This window comes from Acomys russatus, chromosome 7 (genome assembly GCF_903995435.1).
Source record: "Acomys russatus chromosome 7, mAcoRus1.1, whole genome shotgun sequence".
In the NCBI taxonomy this organism is placed as follows: Eukaryota; Metazoa; Chordata; class Mammalia; order Rodentia; family Muridae; genus Acomys; species Acomys russatus.
In genome coordinates, this window is record NC_067143.1 from 5,739,787 (window position 1) to 5,751,341 (window position 11,555).

At 56.5% G+C, this 11,555-nt stretch overlaps 1 protein-coding gene across 1 annotated transcript; it reads right to left on the reverse strand.

Annotated features, from left to right (window-relative positions):
* Nucleotides 1-2,861: 2,861 nt before the first annotated feature.
* On the reverse strand, nucleotides 2,862-10,610 carry Cyth2 (cytohesin 2). The gene is made up of 12 exons (XM_051148552.1): nucleotides 10,421-10,610; nucleotides 9,223-9,370; nucleotides 9,058-9,124; nucleotides 8,200-8,318; nucleotides 7,013-7,093; nucleotides 6,312-6,424; nucleotides 6,023-6,171; nucleotides 5,566-5,677; nucleotides 3,662-3,738; nucleotides 3,472-3,543; nucleotides 3,233-3,387; nucleotides 2,862-3,152 (listed from the first exon to the last, which is right to left on the reverse strand). The coding sequence occupies exons 1-12, from the start codon at nucleotides 10,437-10,439 to the stop codon at nucleotides 3,065-3,067; spliced, it is 1,200 nt and encodes a 399-aa protein (XP_051004509.1). The 5' UTR covers nucleotides 10,440-10,610; the 3' UTR covers nucleotides 2,862-3,064.
* Nucleotides 10,611-11,555: the final 945 nt, after the last annotated feature.

An 11,555-nucleotide genomic window follows, 5' to 3' on the forward strand; every position in this document is an offset into this window, starting at 1 on the left:
GGGACCACGCACACACCTACCCACCCACCCGTGCCTGGCCTGCCTGCCTCTCCGGGACCACGAACACACCTACCCACCCACCCGTGCCTGGCCTGCCTGCCTCTCCGGGACCACGCACACACCCACCCACCCACCCGTGCCTGGACAGACGCTCTTCGCTGTCCAGTCTTCCTGGCGGTGACCTATGACTGCCGCTCTTTCTTCCTGTTTGTGTTCTTCTGTGTTCCTCTCTACCTCAGTTATGTTGGGTTTTGTTGCTGTCTCCTCCCACCCTTCCATGTGGCTGCCTGTTGTTAGGGTCTCTGTGGCTAGGCTGCTGGTGTCTCTTGACTTGGGGACCAGATTTATTGGTACATGAAGAGTGAACTTACATGGTGGAAGGAGGCCAGGCAGAGCAAGGGGTGGATTTAGCAGAATGGTATACTCTATAAATGATGGTGACAGGACATAGCGGGTCACAACTTTATAGAAGGGCTGTCCCACATCACCATAGGATTGTGGCCTAGCAAATGCCTAGTTCAAAGTGAGGGTTATAGCCCTAATGCCAATACACAAAGGAGGGCTAGGACCAGTATATCCCCCACCCTGCCCTAATGTGTGTTTTGAGGCACGGCCTGTCTGTGGCCCTGGCATTCATTGTGCTGACCAGGCTGGCCTCTACCTCCTGAGTGCTGGCATTAAAGGCCTCACCACACCTGGCAATGGGCGGGGTCGCTGGGATCTAAGGGGTGTGAGGAAGGAGGGCCAGGACCACTTTGCCTCAGACTGAGTGGGGAGGGCCAGACTCCGTGGTGAGAGCCAGGGCAACCAAGGTCTGATGCTAATGTGCTACCCTGTTCTAGGAAGCAGGGCTGGAGCCCTCACTCTGCAGTCAGTGAGCAGTGCATCTGAGGGACAAAGGGCAGCACTGGGCCCCTGGTCTGAAGGAGGGTATACTAACTCACTAGCTCTCACTCCACAAACCGATATTCGTGTTATCTTCAACCACAGAAACTTACTGCTTCACAGTTCTGGAGGCTAGAAGACCCAAAGACCCAAAGACATCAGTATCTGGGGAAAATCTCTTCGGTGGCTTTGTGAACCTGGCTTCAGTTAACCACTGGCACTCCTTGGCTTGTCTATCTTTTCCCCTGCTCTGTGCATTCAGCTCCACATGGCACCCTCTGTGGGGACTTCTTGTGTGTGAGAGCATGTTGAAGGGCACTGGGGGAGCATGGTCTCACATGACTCAGTCTGGCTTTGAACACAGGATTCTCTTGCCTCAGCCTGCCTAACACATGGACTGACATATGTAGACCCAGTCCCCGCCCCACCCCGACTGGGCTGAAGGGCAGTTTAAAACATTTTGCTATCCCACTTACATGTTCCACAGACACCTACAGCTAAGTTCAGCCGACATTCCATTTAGATTCTCAATCAAGCACTGCCAGTCATGCCAGCCCTGGCCCACATGGCAGCTCCTCTACTCTCCCTCCCAAGGACTGCTGACCTCCCCCTTCCACCCAGCCACCCACTCATTCTCAGACCACCCTCATCACTTCAATTAACACAGCATAGCCCTGCTTCTTGTCTTAGCTCCCCATAGGCAGGCCAGGCAATGACCCTATGGTGAGGAGAGCCCCCCATGTCCTTGTCACCTAACTTGTAAGCCAGAGCACACCATCCAGCTCAAGCAGCCTGCATTCTACCCGTTCCTGTGCCAAGAAGTCTGGTCCCAAGGTGTGAGGGACAAGGGATCCACACCCTTCATAGGGCCCTGCTGTTGCCATTCCCCTCGCAAGTCCTGGCTGAACCCGTGGGGGGAGACACAGTGGCTAAGAACCTCTGAAACAGGACTCCTTGCCCAGTGCTTTCCCGGCCCTCTGGGTAAAGCTGAAGTTGTCCTGTATTTGGGAATATCCATTTCATGCCAGCCCCCGGGGAGAAAGTAGTTCATGCCCTCTCCCAACTTCTAGGTCAACTCCAGAAAAACTGCCATCCCTAGCAGACTACATGACTGCCTTCGTCCAACTGACCACAAGCCCACCTAGAAGATCCTGGACGCTGGCACTCTGGCCAGGTCAGTGCTGTCGAAGAGTACACCCATAGGTGCCTGTAGCCAAAGAAAGGCAAGGCACAGAAACCCCCAGCAGGGGTCTGCAGATCCAATATACACCTGGAATCTTAATTCCCAGAAGGCCCCAGGGCAGCATCCTTCCTTCCCAGTCAGGCATGCATACTAAACCATGTGGGAAGGATGCTTCTTCTAGAAATGCCACTTCAGGTGTGGCCAGGCAGCAGCCTATAATGCCAGCACTAGAAGGATGAGGCAGGGCTCTGAGGCAACGCTCACCACATGCCAGAGAAACAAACACAGTTAATAAAAAACTTCTTGGCTCTAAAGGTGGGCAGGAGGACGGGGCCTTCAACTACTGGAGCACAAGGGCAAAGGACAGACCATGTCACTAAGATCCCCTCCCATGGTCAGGACCCATGCCCAACAACAAAACCCAAACACCTCCACGGCCATACCATGCACCTCCCGGTGCCACTGTGCCCTTCCAGCCCACCCTGGAGCACTCAATGGACACCACAGCCAGATCCTAGCACCCAACACAGGGCCTTCCCTGGACTTGCTCCCTTCTGAGCCAGTCCTCTGTTCTAGTCCTAGTCTCCCATGCTGAGTCCCCCAATGACCACAGGCCACAAGGTCAGAGCACATCTGGAGTATGCTGGGTCTGAACACCTTCCCAAGACACTAAACTCTCCCTGAACCCAGCACCCACAGGGCTGGAGTCACCTGTCTGGGAAGCACCTGCCTTCCACCCTGTTTGCCACCCAGGGTCCTGGTCAATGTTGCACATGGGTTCACAGCTCTCCCAAAGCCAAGAAATGAGGTTGTCTGCAGGCGCGAGGGGTTAAATAGTTAATAAGATTACCAACATGGTAATTACAAATAAGGAGTCAGGAGCTAGAGGCGGTGATTTTCCAAATGGGGAACCAGGATCCACAGCCCCAGGGCCCAGGGGTCCTGCCACCCAGGCGGGGCAGCTCCAAAATAAATAATGGAGTTGGGGACAGGGGGTCAGGGTTGTTCCTGCTTCTTCTTCACAGAAATCCGCTTCTTTCTTGCTGCCAGCATCTCATAGAAGGGGTCCACGCTTACAGCAGCCCTGCAAAGATGTCTGATGAGGGCCAAGGGCTGAGCCCAGGCCCAGGCCCCCCGGCTCAGCCCCCAGCCCAGGAGGCTCACTGGATGGACTTGATCCACTCATCTTTCTCCTCCTGTGTGGGTGCTGAGATTCGGTACACCATGTGGTTGCCCTCTACTACCCGGCCGTCAGCCTCGGTTTTGCAGGCCTTGATGAGCTGTCCCTTGTTGTTGGGAATGTAAAGCTCAAAGCAGTTCTAGGATGGAGGGGAAGGGAGAGGTCAGAGCAGCGCTGGGCCAGGCCATGAGGGCGCAGGGTCAGGGCACCTCCTGAGCCTCACCGGCTTCCGAGGGTCATCCACCTCACGGATGCTCAGGTTCTCCAGGGGGATGATCCCTCGGGGCTCCTTATCCTAGGGGTCAGAGTCTGAGTTCAGGTTCCATGGGTCCCACAGTGCCTCCCTCAGAGTGAGAGCCAGGGGCCGGCCCCCACCCCTGATCCTGGCCCATGTCTGCAAGCTCCACTCTCACCGTAGTGTACTCAAAGTAGTAGAGGCAGTTGTCTGTAAGGATGAACCAGCGACGCTTCCAAGTCTTCACCCGGCCCCCTGCAAGGGAAAGGGGTGGGACGGGACGGGCTCAGCGGGGAACCGCTGAGGGGGGGGGAGCAGAGCAGGAAAGGTAGGGTTCTTAGGTCTAGGACAGAGGCAGCGAGGGAAAAGATAGGCAGGCAAGGACAAGCTGCTGGGGCCCCAGGAGTGGGACCCCTGCTTGGGCCAAACGTTCTGGTTATTCTGTTGGCATAGGCCCAATCCCCTCCCCCTGGGCCAAGGCCAGAGCAGCCCCTCCCTATCTGATGGGGGTGGGTGGGGGGCAAGGACACCCAGTACCTACCTCCTGGGGCAGACAGCGAGAAAGCAGGCAGGACCAGGTGTAGAAGGGAAGGCGGAGGGATGGGGTGCCCCCAAGAATCGCAGCGACAGAAATAGGGGGTCAGGGAAGGGATGCACAGGAGCCAGAGCCACAGCAAGAGACCAGGCAGAGGGAGGGGGAGAGAGGAAGAAAACCAGTTACATCCACACGGGAGGAGCCGAGGCCTCCCCTGCCCCCTGTGCTCCTGGCCTCCTGGCTTCAACTCTTCAGTCTGGCCAGGATGGCCCTGGGAAAACATGTGCCCTGAGACCCTCTACCTGGTCTAAGGGGTGGGTGGTCTGAGCTGGAGAGCCACCCACACGTATCGTGCCTGTAAAAAGACCCCTACTGTGGCCTCTGGATGAACCAGTGGGAGTAGAGATGTTTATACAGCCATGATGATCAGAATCAAGCTTATGACAGACCCCTGTATCTCAGTGGCAGGGCACATTTGAGTCTTAGTTTCTTCAAATGACAAGTAGAGATACTGATGGCCCAGCAGCTCAGAGCCCCACCATTTGGATGCTGCCTTCTTGCTCCTCCCTGTAGGCTCAGGGAACCTCATCTTCTGTGATCCTACTGGCCTCCTTGCACCCTACAAAGGGGCCAGGGCCAAAGCGCTCCCTAGCCAGGGCTGTGTGTAGTTACCAGGATCACACACTGGCTGTGAAGATGCAATGCCTTGCTCCCGAGTGTCCAATTCAACAAGGCAGAACCTCGGACCTGGAGGGCTGCTAAAGCCACTGCTGAGCAGCCCAAGGAAAGTGCGGCCTGACTCTAACCTGGGTCCTGCCTCTGCAGGAGTGCCAAGCTGTCCCACCAGAGCACTCACACTTGTCTCTGAGCAGTGACTTGCCACTATCCCTCCAGCCTAGCACAGAGAGACACTTAGCTGTGCTACAAGCATCTGGGGAGCGGTAACGGCAGCGAGTGGCTGGCCTGTCCCCAGATCTTGCCTGCATGAGCCTACGCCCTCTGTGACTCGATGACTGAGCAGTGGTTTAGTGCACGGTGTCACATCACACACTGCAACAAGGACTGCCTGCAGCCTCTCCTTCCAACAGAAACTCACGAGTCATCTAAAATCGCTGTGCCTACTGCTGCAGTGTTCCCTCCCCAGGCAGGCCTGAAGCCCAAAGCTACGCCTGTCTGTGTTGGCTTGCGCTGGGCTGATGTTCAGCTGGCTGACAACGAGGCCAAGTTTAGAACAAACAGTCCGCCAAACATCTGACCCTGTCCTGGGCCTTGGGGAGTTTTACTAAGCAAGGTAACAGCCTGGTTGATCAGGCCCTGGCATAGAAGGCTCCAGGCATGAGTAGGTGGGGCCAGGAGCATTTATACAGGCCCAGCAAGTAGCCAAAGTGTGCTCTCGTTTTCAGCACCATTTTTCAAATGTGGAAAGCTGAGGTTCTTAAAAGCTGAGGTGCTTAAAAGCTGAGGTGCAAAAACTTAGGACGCTCAGTCCTGACCTAGGCCACTAGCGTCCCCTGCAAGGTGGCCAGCAGGCTTGGGAAGGGACGTACCCAGCTTTAGGAGCCAGCCCTCACGGTCTGGGTTGAAGAAGGTGTGGGTGAGATCATTCCCATCATCCTCTGGGATCTTGAAGGGCTCGTTTCGGATGCTGTCATAGAGGTTCTGAGGGGCAAGAAACAGGTTAGCAACCCCAGGCCCGGAGGCTTCTCCGGGGCAGGGCAATCATCCATGCTCACTCATCATAGGAGAAAGGGCTCAACTGGGAGGAAAGGCAAACAAAACCAGCGAGATGGGAGGAGGGGAGAGGAAAGACGAAGGGATGATGGTGAGAAAGCCTGTTAAGTTCTCAGAGAGGCCTGGCAGAGCCTGAGAGAGGCACAGGACAAGACCCAAGGGCTAGACTAGAGCACCGGAAGCAAAAGCAGAAGAGGAGACGCGGCGCTGAGAGTAGTTCAGGCACAGGAGTGGTGAGGCTAGCAGAGGGGCGGGGCTGGGAACAGCACTGACCCTGAGGAGATCCTCAGGCAGGTCCCCACCCTCATTGATGCCCCGGTTCATGGCCACAAAGCGCTCCAGGCCCGGCTTGTCCCTGACATTGGGGTTGTGAAGGCTGGTGTTCAGCATGATCACGGCAAAGGACAGCACGTAGCAGGTATCTGCCAGATAAAATAAGGCGACCCATGAAGACCCATACTTCCTAGACCCTTCACCTCTTCCTCTTTTGTATCTGGGGACCCAGATTGCAGCACTCCTTCCTCAGACTATGGGCAAGCCATGCCCTGCCCTCTGGTCCTACCTGTAGACTGGAAGACCCCAGGGTTACACAGGCAGTATCTCTGGGCAAATGCCTCCATCATCCGGTCAATTTTCTGAGCCTCTCCGGGGAGGCGAAAGCTCCACAGAAATTGCCTGGTTTGGGAAGGGGTAGGGCAGGGCAGGCACAGATTTCAGGGCTGGAGAACATTCCACTTCTAACTGTCTCTGTTAGAAGCAGACATTCATTATCCAAACTTCGCCTTCTATGGCAATGTACCCCTCTCATCCCAGGAGCCCCGGGGGAGAGGCAGATAGATCTTGGTGAATTCAGGGCTAGCCTGGTCTACATGGAGATCCCGGTCAACCAGGGCTCCACATGAAATGCTATCTCAACCCCAACCCTTTAAACAATTAGAATCCAGATTTCTTGGCTCCGGCACGGGGGTCTGACTAGACCAGTAAGTTCTAGCCATGGGGATTCAGGTGGGTCTAACAGAAACAGTCTCTTCCCTGCCCCCTCAGTTTGCTGAACTGGACTGGAGGTGCCCACTGCTTTGCTGTCGTGTAGGAGGACCCACTGAGGGCAGAGGAGCAACAGGAGTGCACCGAGAGCCTGAAGGAGACCCCACCACTGTCTTATTTGGGAGTCGTTTTCAAGCCCCGTGCAGGGCTTGCTTCTGTGGGAGTGGTTTGCCCCTAACAGCTGACAAAGTCCTTGTAGGTGCATTCCCCCATCCTCACCGGAGAGCCTGCACCAGGTTGAGGTCCGTGAACTCATGCAGATCCACAAAAGCATGGAGCACAGACAGGTTTAGCTCTTCCCTGCAGGGAGAGAGACAGCCACATAGGACAAGTGACTGGGTGTAGCAGGGCCACATCTTGTTCACTGTGCTGACCTGCCCCACCCGCCTGGCTGGGTGGGTCCTGGGGGTAGGGTGCCTTGTTCTTGTAGCTTGCCAGGTCTTTGAGCACACAGAGCACCTGATGTCACCTCTTTCAACTGGTCTTATGTGCCCCAGATGCCTTTCTCTCAAGAACTGACCTTTACCTAAGAATTCACAGGCAATTCCCAGTTCCTGTGAACTCCCATGTCCAGAGGTCTCCACACACCTGCAGCTCTGAGCCACGACTGAAGGCTTCCTGACAGTCCACACTTCAGGTGCCAGCTGTGCATGGTGAAGCCACCAACACACTCAGGTGCCAGCTGTGCATGGTGAAGCCACCAACACACTCAGGGGCCAGCTGTGCAGGTGAAGCCACCAACACACTCAGGTGCCAGCTGTGCAGGTGAAGCCACCAACACACTCAGGGGCCAGCTGTGCAGGTGAAGCCACCAACACACTCAGGGGCCAGCTGTGCATGGTGAAGCCACCAACACACTCAGGGGCCAGCTGTGCAGGTGAAGCCACCAACACACTCAGGCGCCAGCTGTGCATGGATAAGCCACCAACACACTCAGGTGCCAGCTGTGCAGGTGAAGCCACCAACACACTCAGGCTCCAGCTGTGCATGGATAAGCCACCAACACACTCAGGCTCCAGCTGTGCATGGATAAGCCACCAACACACTCAGGCGCCAGCTGTGCATGGTGAAGCCACCAACACACTCAGGTGCCAGCTGTGCATGGATAAGCCACCAACACACTCAGGCGCCAGCTGCGCATGGATAAGCCACCAACACACTCAGGCGCCAGCTGTGCATGGTGAAGCCACCAACACACTCAGGCGCCAGCTGCGCATGGATAAGCCACCAACACTCAGGGTTCAACAGTGCCCCAAAAATCAATGGTGCCCTTCCTGGATGGCTGCAGGCACCACCTCCCTATACTCTCAAGCTCCTCCCAGAGCCAGTCAGTCCACTGTATCATGACCCAGGTGGAGGCCACACACCTGTTCTACCCCATGAGATGTGCAGGCCGGGCAGCTCACCTTTCCCCTAGGTAGTCCCCAATGGCTGTCTTGTTCAGGCCCTCGCCCTTGTATAGGAAGCGGGCAATTTCCTCAGGTGTGTTCTGCAGAAGCTCATGCTCCACCAGGAACTGGATCCCCTGGAGGGAAGGAGCCAGATCTGTGCCTGAGGCAGAGGCTGCTGCTCCCCACGAACCTCGGCACCCAAGCCTCCCCACCCCAATAGAACACGCCCAGTTTCATGCTCGGCTCCACACAGCTCCCGTATACCCTCCCTAACCCACCCCCTCAGCCTCTGCCTAGCTGATTCCAGAATGTACAGCTGGGTCTGGTAAGGAACAGCTTTGAAGAGTAACTGAAAACACTACAATAATAAATAAAGTGAAGGAGAGATGGATGGAGAGATAGGCTCAGTGGTTAAGAGCACTGTCTGCTCTTCCAGAGGACCTGGGTTCAATTCCCAGCAACCACACGGTGGCTCACAACTGTCTGTGACTCCTCTTCCATGGGATCTGACACCCTTACATAGACATACATGCAGTCAAACGCCAATGCACATAAAAGTAAACAAATTTAAATAAAAATAAGTAAACAAATAAAACATATCTGTCCATCGAGCTGTGAACATAGAACCTTCCCTGGCTCTCTCCTGCACCATGAAAACCCCTCTCTTACTGTCATATCTCACCCTGAACTGTGGCACTTGTATCTAGGGGATCCCCGATTCTCAGCACTGCCTAGCACATGACTAGGCTCCCAGAGGCCGCAGTACACGGACCTTTGTGGAACAGATGGGCAGGGATCAGGAGTCTGTGGTCTACAGGAAACCTACCCTCCTAACACTTCGTCAAAACCATGCCTGCCTGTCTCCCAGCTAACCTTTTTGGGGTCCATGTTGAACTTCTTCCTGCCCATTGCCATCTTCCGGTTCCGCTGCAAGGTCTTACTGCAAAAGCAGGGTGGGGAGCAGCCAAGGGCCGATGCCTGAGCACCCAGGGCCATGGCCAAGCCCCGCGTCCGCCCGTGAGCGCCCACCATCCTCACCTGCCCTCATTGGCCTCCAGACCCTCCACCTCGCTCATGGCTTCACTCAGCTCCTCCCGCAGCCGCTGGATCTCCACCAGCAGCTCCTGCTTGCGGCGGCGGATGTTCTCTAGCTCCATGCGCTCCTCAGGAGTCAAGTCTGGGGGCTCTAGGGGTACACAGGGTCAAGAAATTAGCTCTGAGGAGGGGGGTGGCCAGGACTCCTACACCCCATGAAAGGACCGGGGCCTGGATCCCTGTCCAGAAGAAGAATGCTACCCAAGAGTGGAAAGGGAGTAAGACCCTGGACCCTTAGTCTGGGGCACAAGTGCCTGGGACCTCTCATCTCATAATAGGTCCGGGGATGAATTTCTGGGCCCACTGCTTGGAAGAAAGATGGAACTCTGGCTTTGTCAGGGAAGGAAGTAAGAACCTAAATTGTGGGTACATTACCTGGAAAGGGTACCAGCCCCCAGGCTCCTGGGCCCATCACTACCCCTGCAAACTTTCTGTCTGAATTTTGCATGCTTTACTTGGATGCCCTGGCCCCCTCATCCCATCACAGTTAAATGGGAGGCTTGGATATCGATTGGAAGCAATTCTTGGAAAGACACAGAACCTTGGGCTCATGGCTCCATCACCACAGGAGCTCTGGGACCTTGGATAGTGTGGCTCTTGGGTGCATTTCTTAAAAACACACCAAGGCTCTGGCTTCTGGCTCCACCAGTGGGGACCCTAGCATGCATGGACCCTGGGTGCATTTCTTATAAGGGAACGAATCCCGGGCTCCATCATAGTGGGAAAGTTGGGGTCCTGAATCTTGGATGCATTTCTTAGAAAGGATCCGAGGCTCTGGCTCCGCCACGGCGAAGAGCGTGGTCTGGATCTTGGGGACACAGTACACACTAGCTAGGGCTTCAGGACCCAGGGTCCGGGTGCGTGGGGTTGGCGTAGAGCCAAGTTCTGCAGCACCGCACGAATGCCAGGCCGCGGCTCGAGCGAGGTGTTCGCCCCGCCCCGTCGCCCCGCCCCGCCCCGCCCCGTCGCCCCGCCCCGCCCTCCGCCGCCGGAAGCGGGCTAGGCCCAAACAATGGCCCGGGACCCTCGGCTCCCGGCTGCGCCGGAAGCCTGTCCCGCGCGCTCGAAGGCGCCTTGCGCTCGCTGCCCGTCTGTCCGGGGCCAGGCTTGCGAGCCGCTCCGCCCGCCTCGCCCGGCCTACCGTAGACACCGTCCTCCATGGCGGCTAAGAAGGCCCGCGGGGAGTCCGGGGCGGTTCCGCCGGCTGGGCCTGCGTCCGCGTCGGCCCGCGGGCTCGAGTGAGCCCGCTCAAACGCCCCAGGAGCCACCGCCGCCTCCTCAGCGCCCGTCCTCAGCGCCGAAAAGACTCTCCCTTCACGGCCCAACCGCCCGGCCGGTGGGGCCCGCCCCTCGCTTTGACACCACCCAATCCACTACGGCTCTGCCCGACTGCTCCGCCCCCGACGCCACAGGACCATATCCAGGACCAATAGGCACACGAGAAGCGGCTGCAGGCACGTACAGCTGGAGATAGACTACTAGACTGACCAATCGGAGTGTGGACAGGCTGCTCGGTCCCGCCTCCGAAACAAAGGAAAATCCTTGGCAGCTTTATCCCCCAATAAGAAAACTCAAAAAGGAGTGACCAAGAGGTGGGGCGTTGTGGAGCAGGGAGGATTAAGCCAGCCTACGAACCAGACTAGGGGCTCCTAACCCTTCGTTCAGGAATTCGTTGTTAGGGGGCAGCACTTTGTTAGACTTGTTGTCAAGGGCGGGATCTCAACCTTGGGTTGTTTCCTTGGGCCACACCTCCTGGCCCTCCACGCTTGCTTTTGACCGCAGCGGTTGCTAGGCAACTGGGAGCCGCACAGGCCAGTCTTTTGCCTCCTCGTCGGGGTACTTCTCCGCGGGGACTTCTTCGAACCCTTTCCGTACCACCCCGTGTGACTTTGCTACACACCTCAATCTCCTCAGAGTCAAAGGATGCTAAATAAGGGAAGGTATTCTCTCTCTTCCAAATGCCGTGGTGTAGGGTTCCGTGAACGCACTGGCCCAGCCTTCCCAGGGCTTACTGTCTTTCAGGCAGTTCCCCTCCTAAACTCTCCCTCTTAGCTTAGTTTACTTCTCCTAAAAAATTCTGCCTTCCCCAAGCATTCTCCCAAGACACCCGTTTCCCTCAGAATCTTCCAGCCTGCGCTGACTTTCTTCTCTTGGCAGCGCTCCAAGCCCTGGTACTTAAGGGTCCCCCCTTCCACCCAACCTTTTTAGTTCTCACACCCCTGCCCTCCTTAAACTCTTCCCTCCTCCTCAGAATCCTCCTCTTTGCACGTGAAGCA

Excerpts from the sequence above, each read along its gene's own strand:
- Cyth2 (XM_051148552.1), bottom strand. Across the intron at positions 7,094-8,199 it reads GGGGACTACCTAGGGGAAAG|GGAAGAGCTAAACCTGTCTG; the intron begins GTGAGCTGCCCG and ends CTCTCCCTGCAG. Across the intron at positions 3,739-5,565 it reads GGGCTGGCTCCTAAAGCTGG|GGGGCCGGGTGAAGACTTGG; the intron begins GTACGTCCCTTC and ends TTTCCCTTGCAG.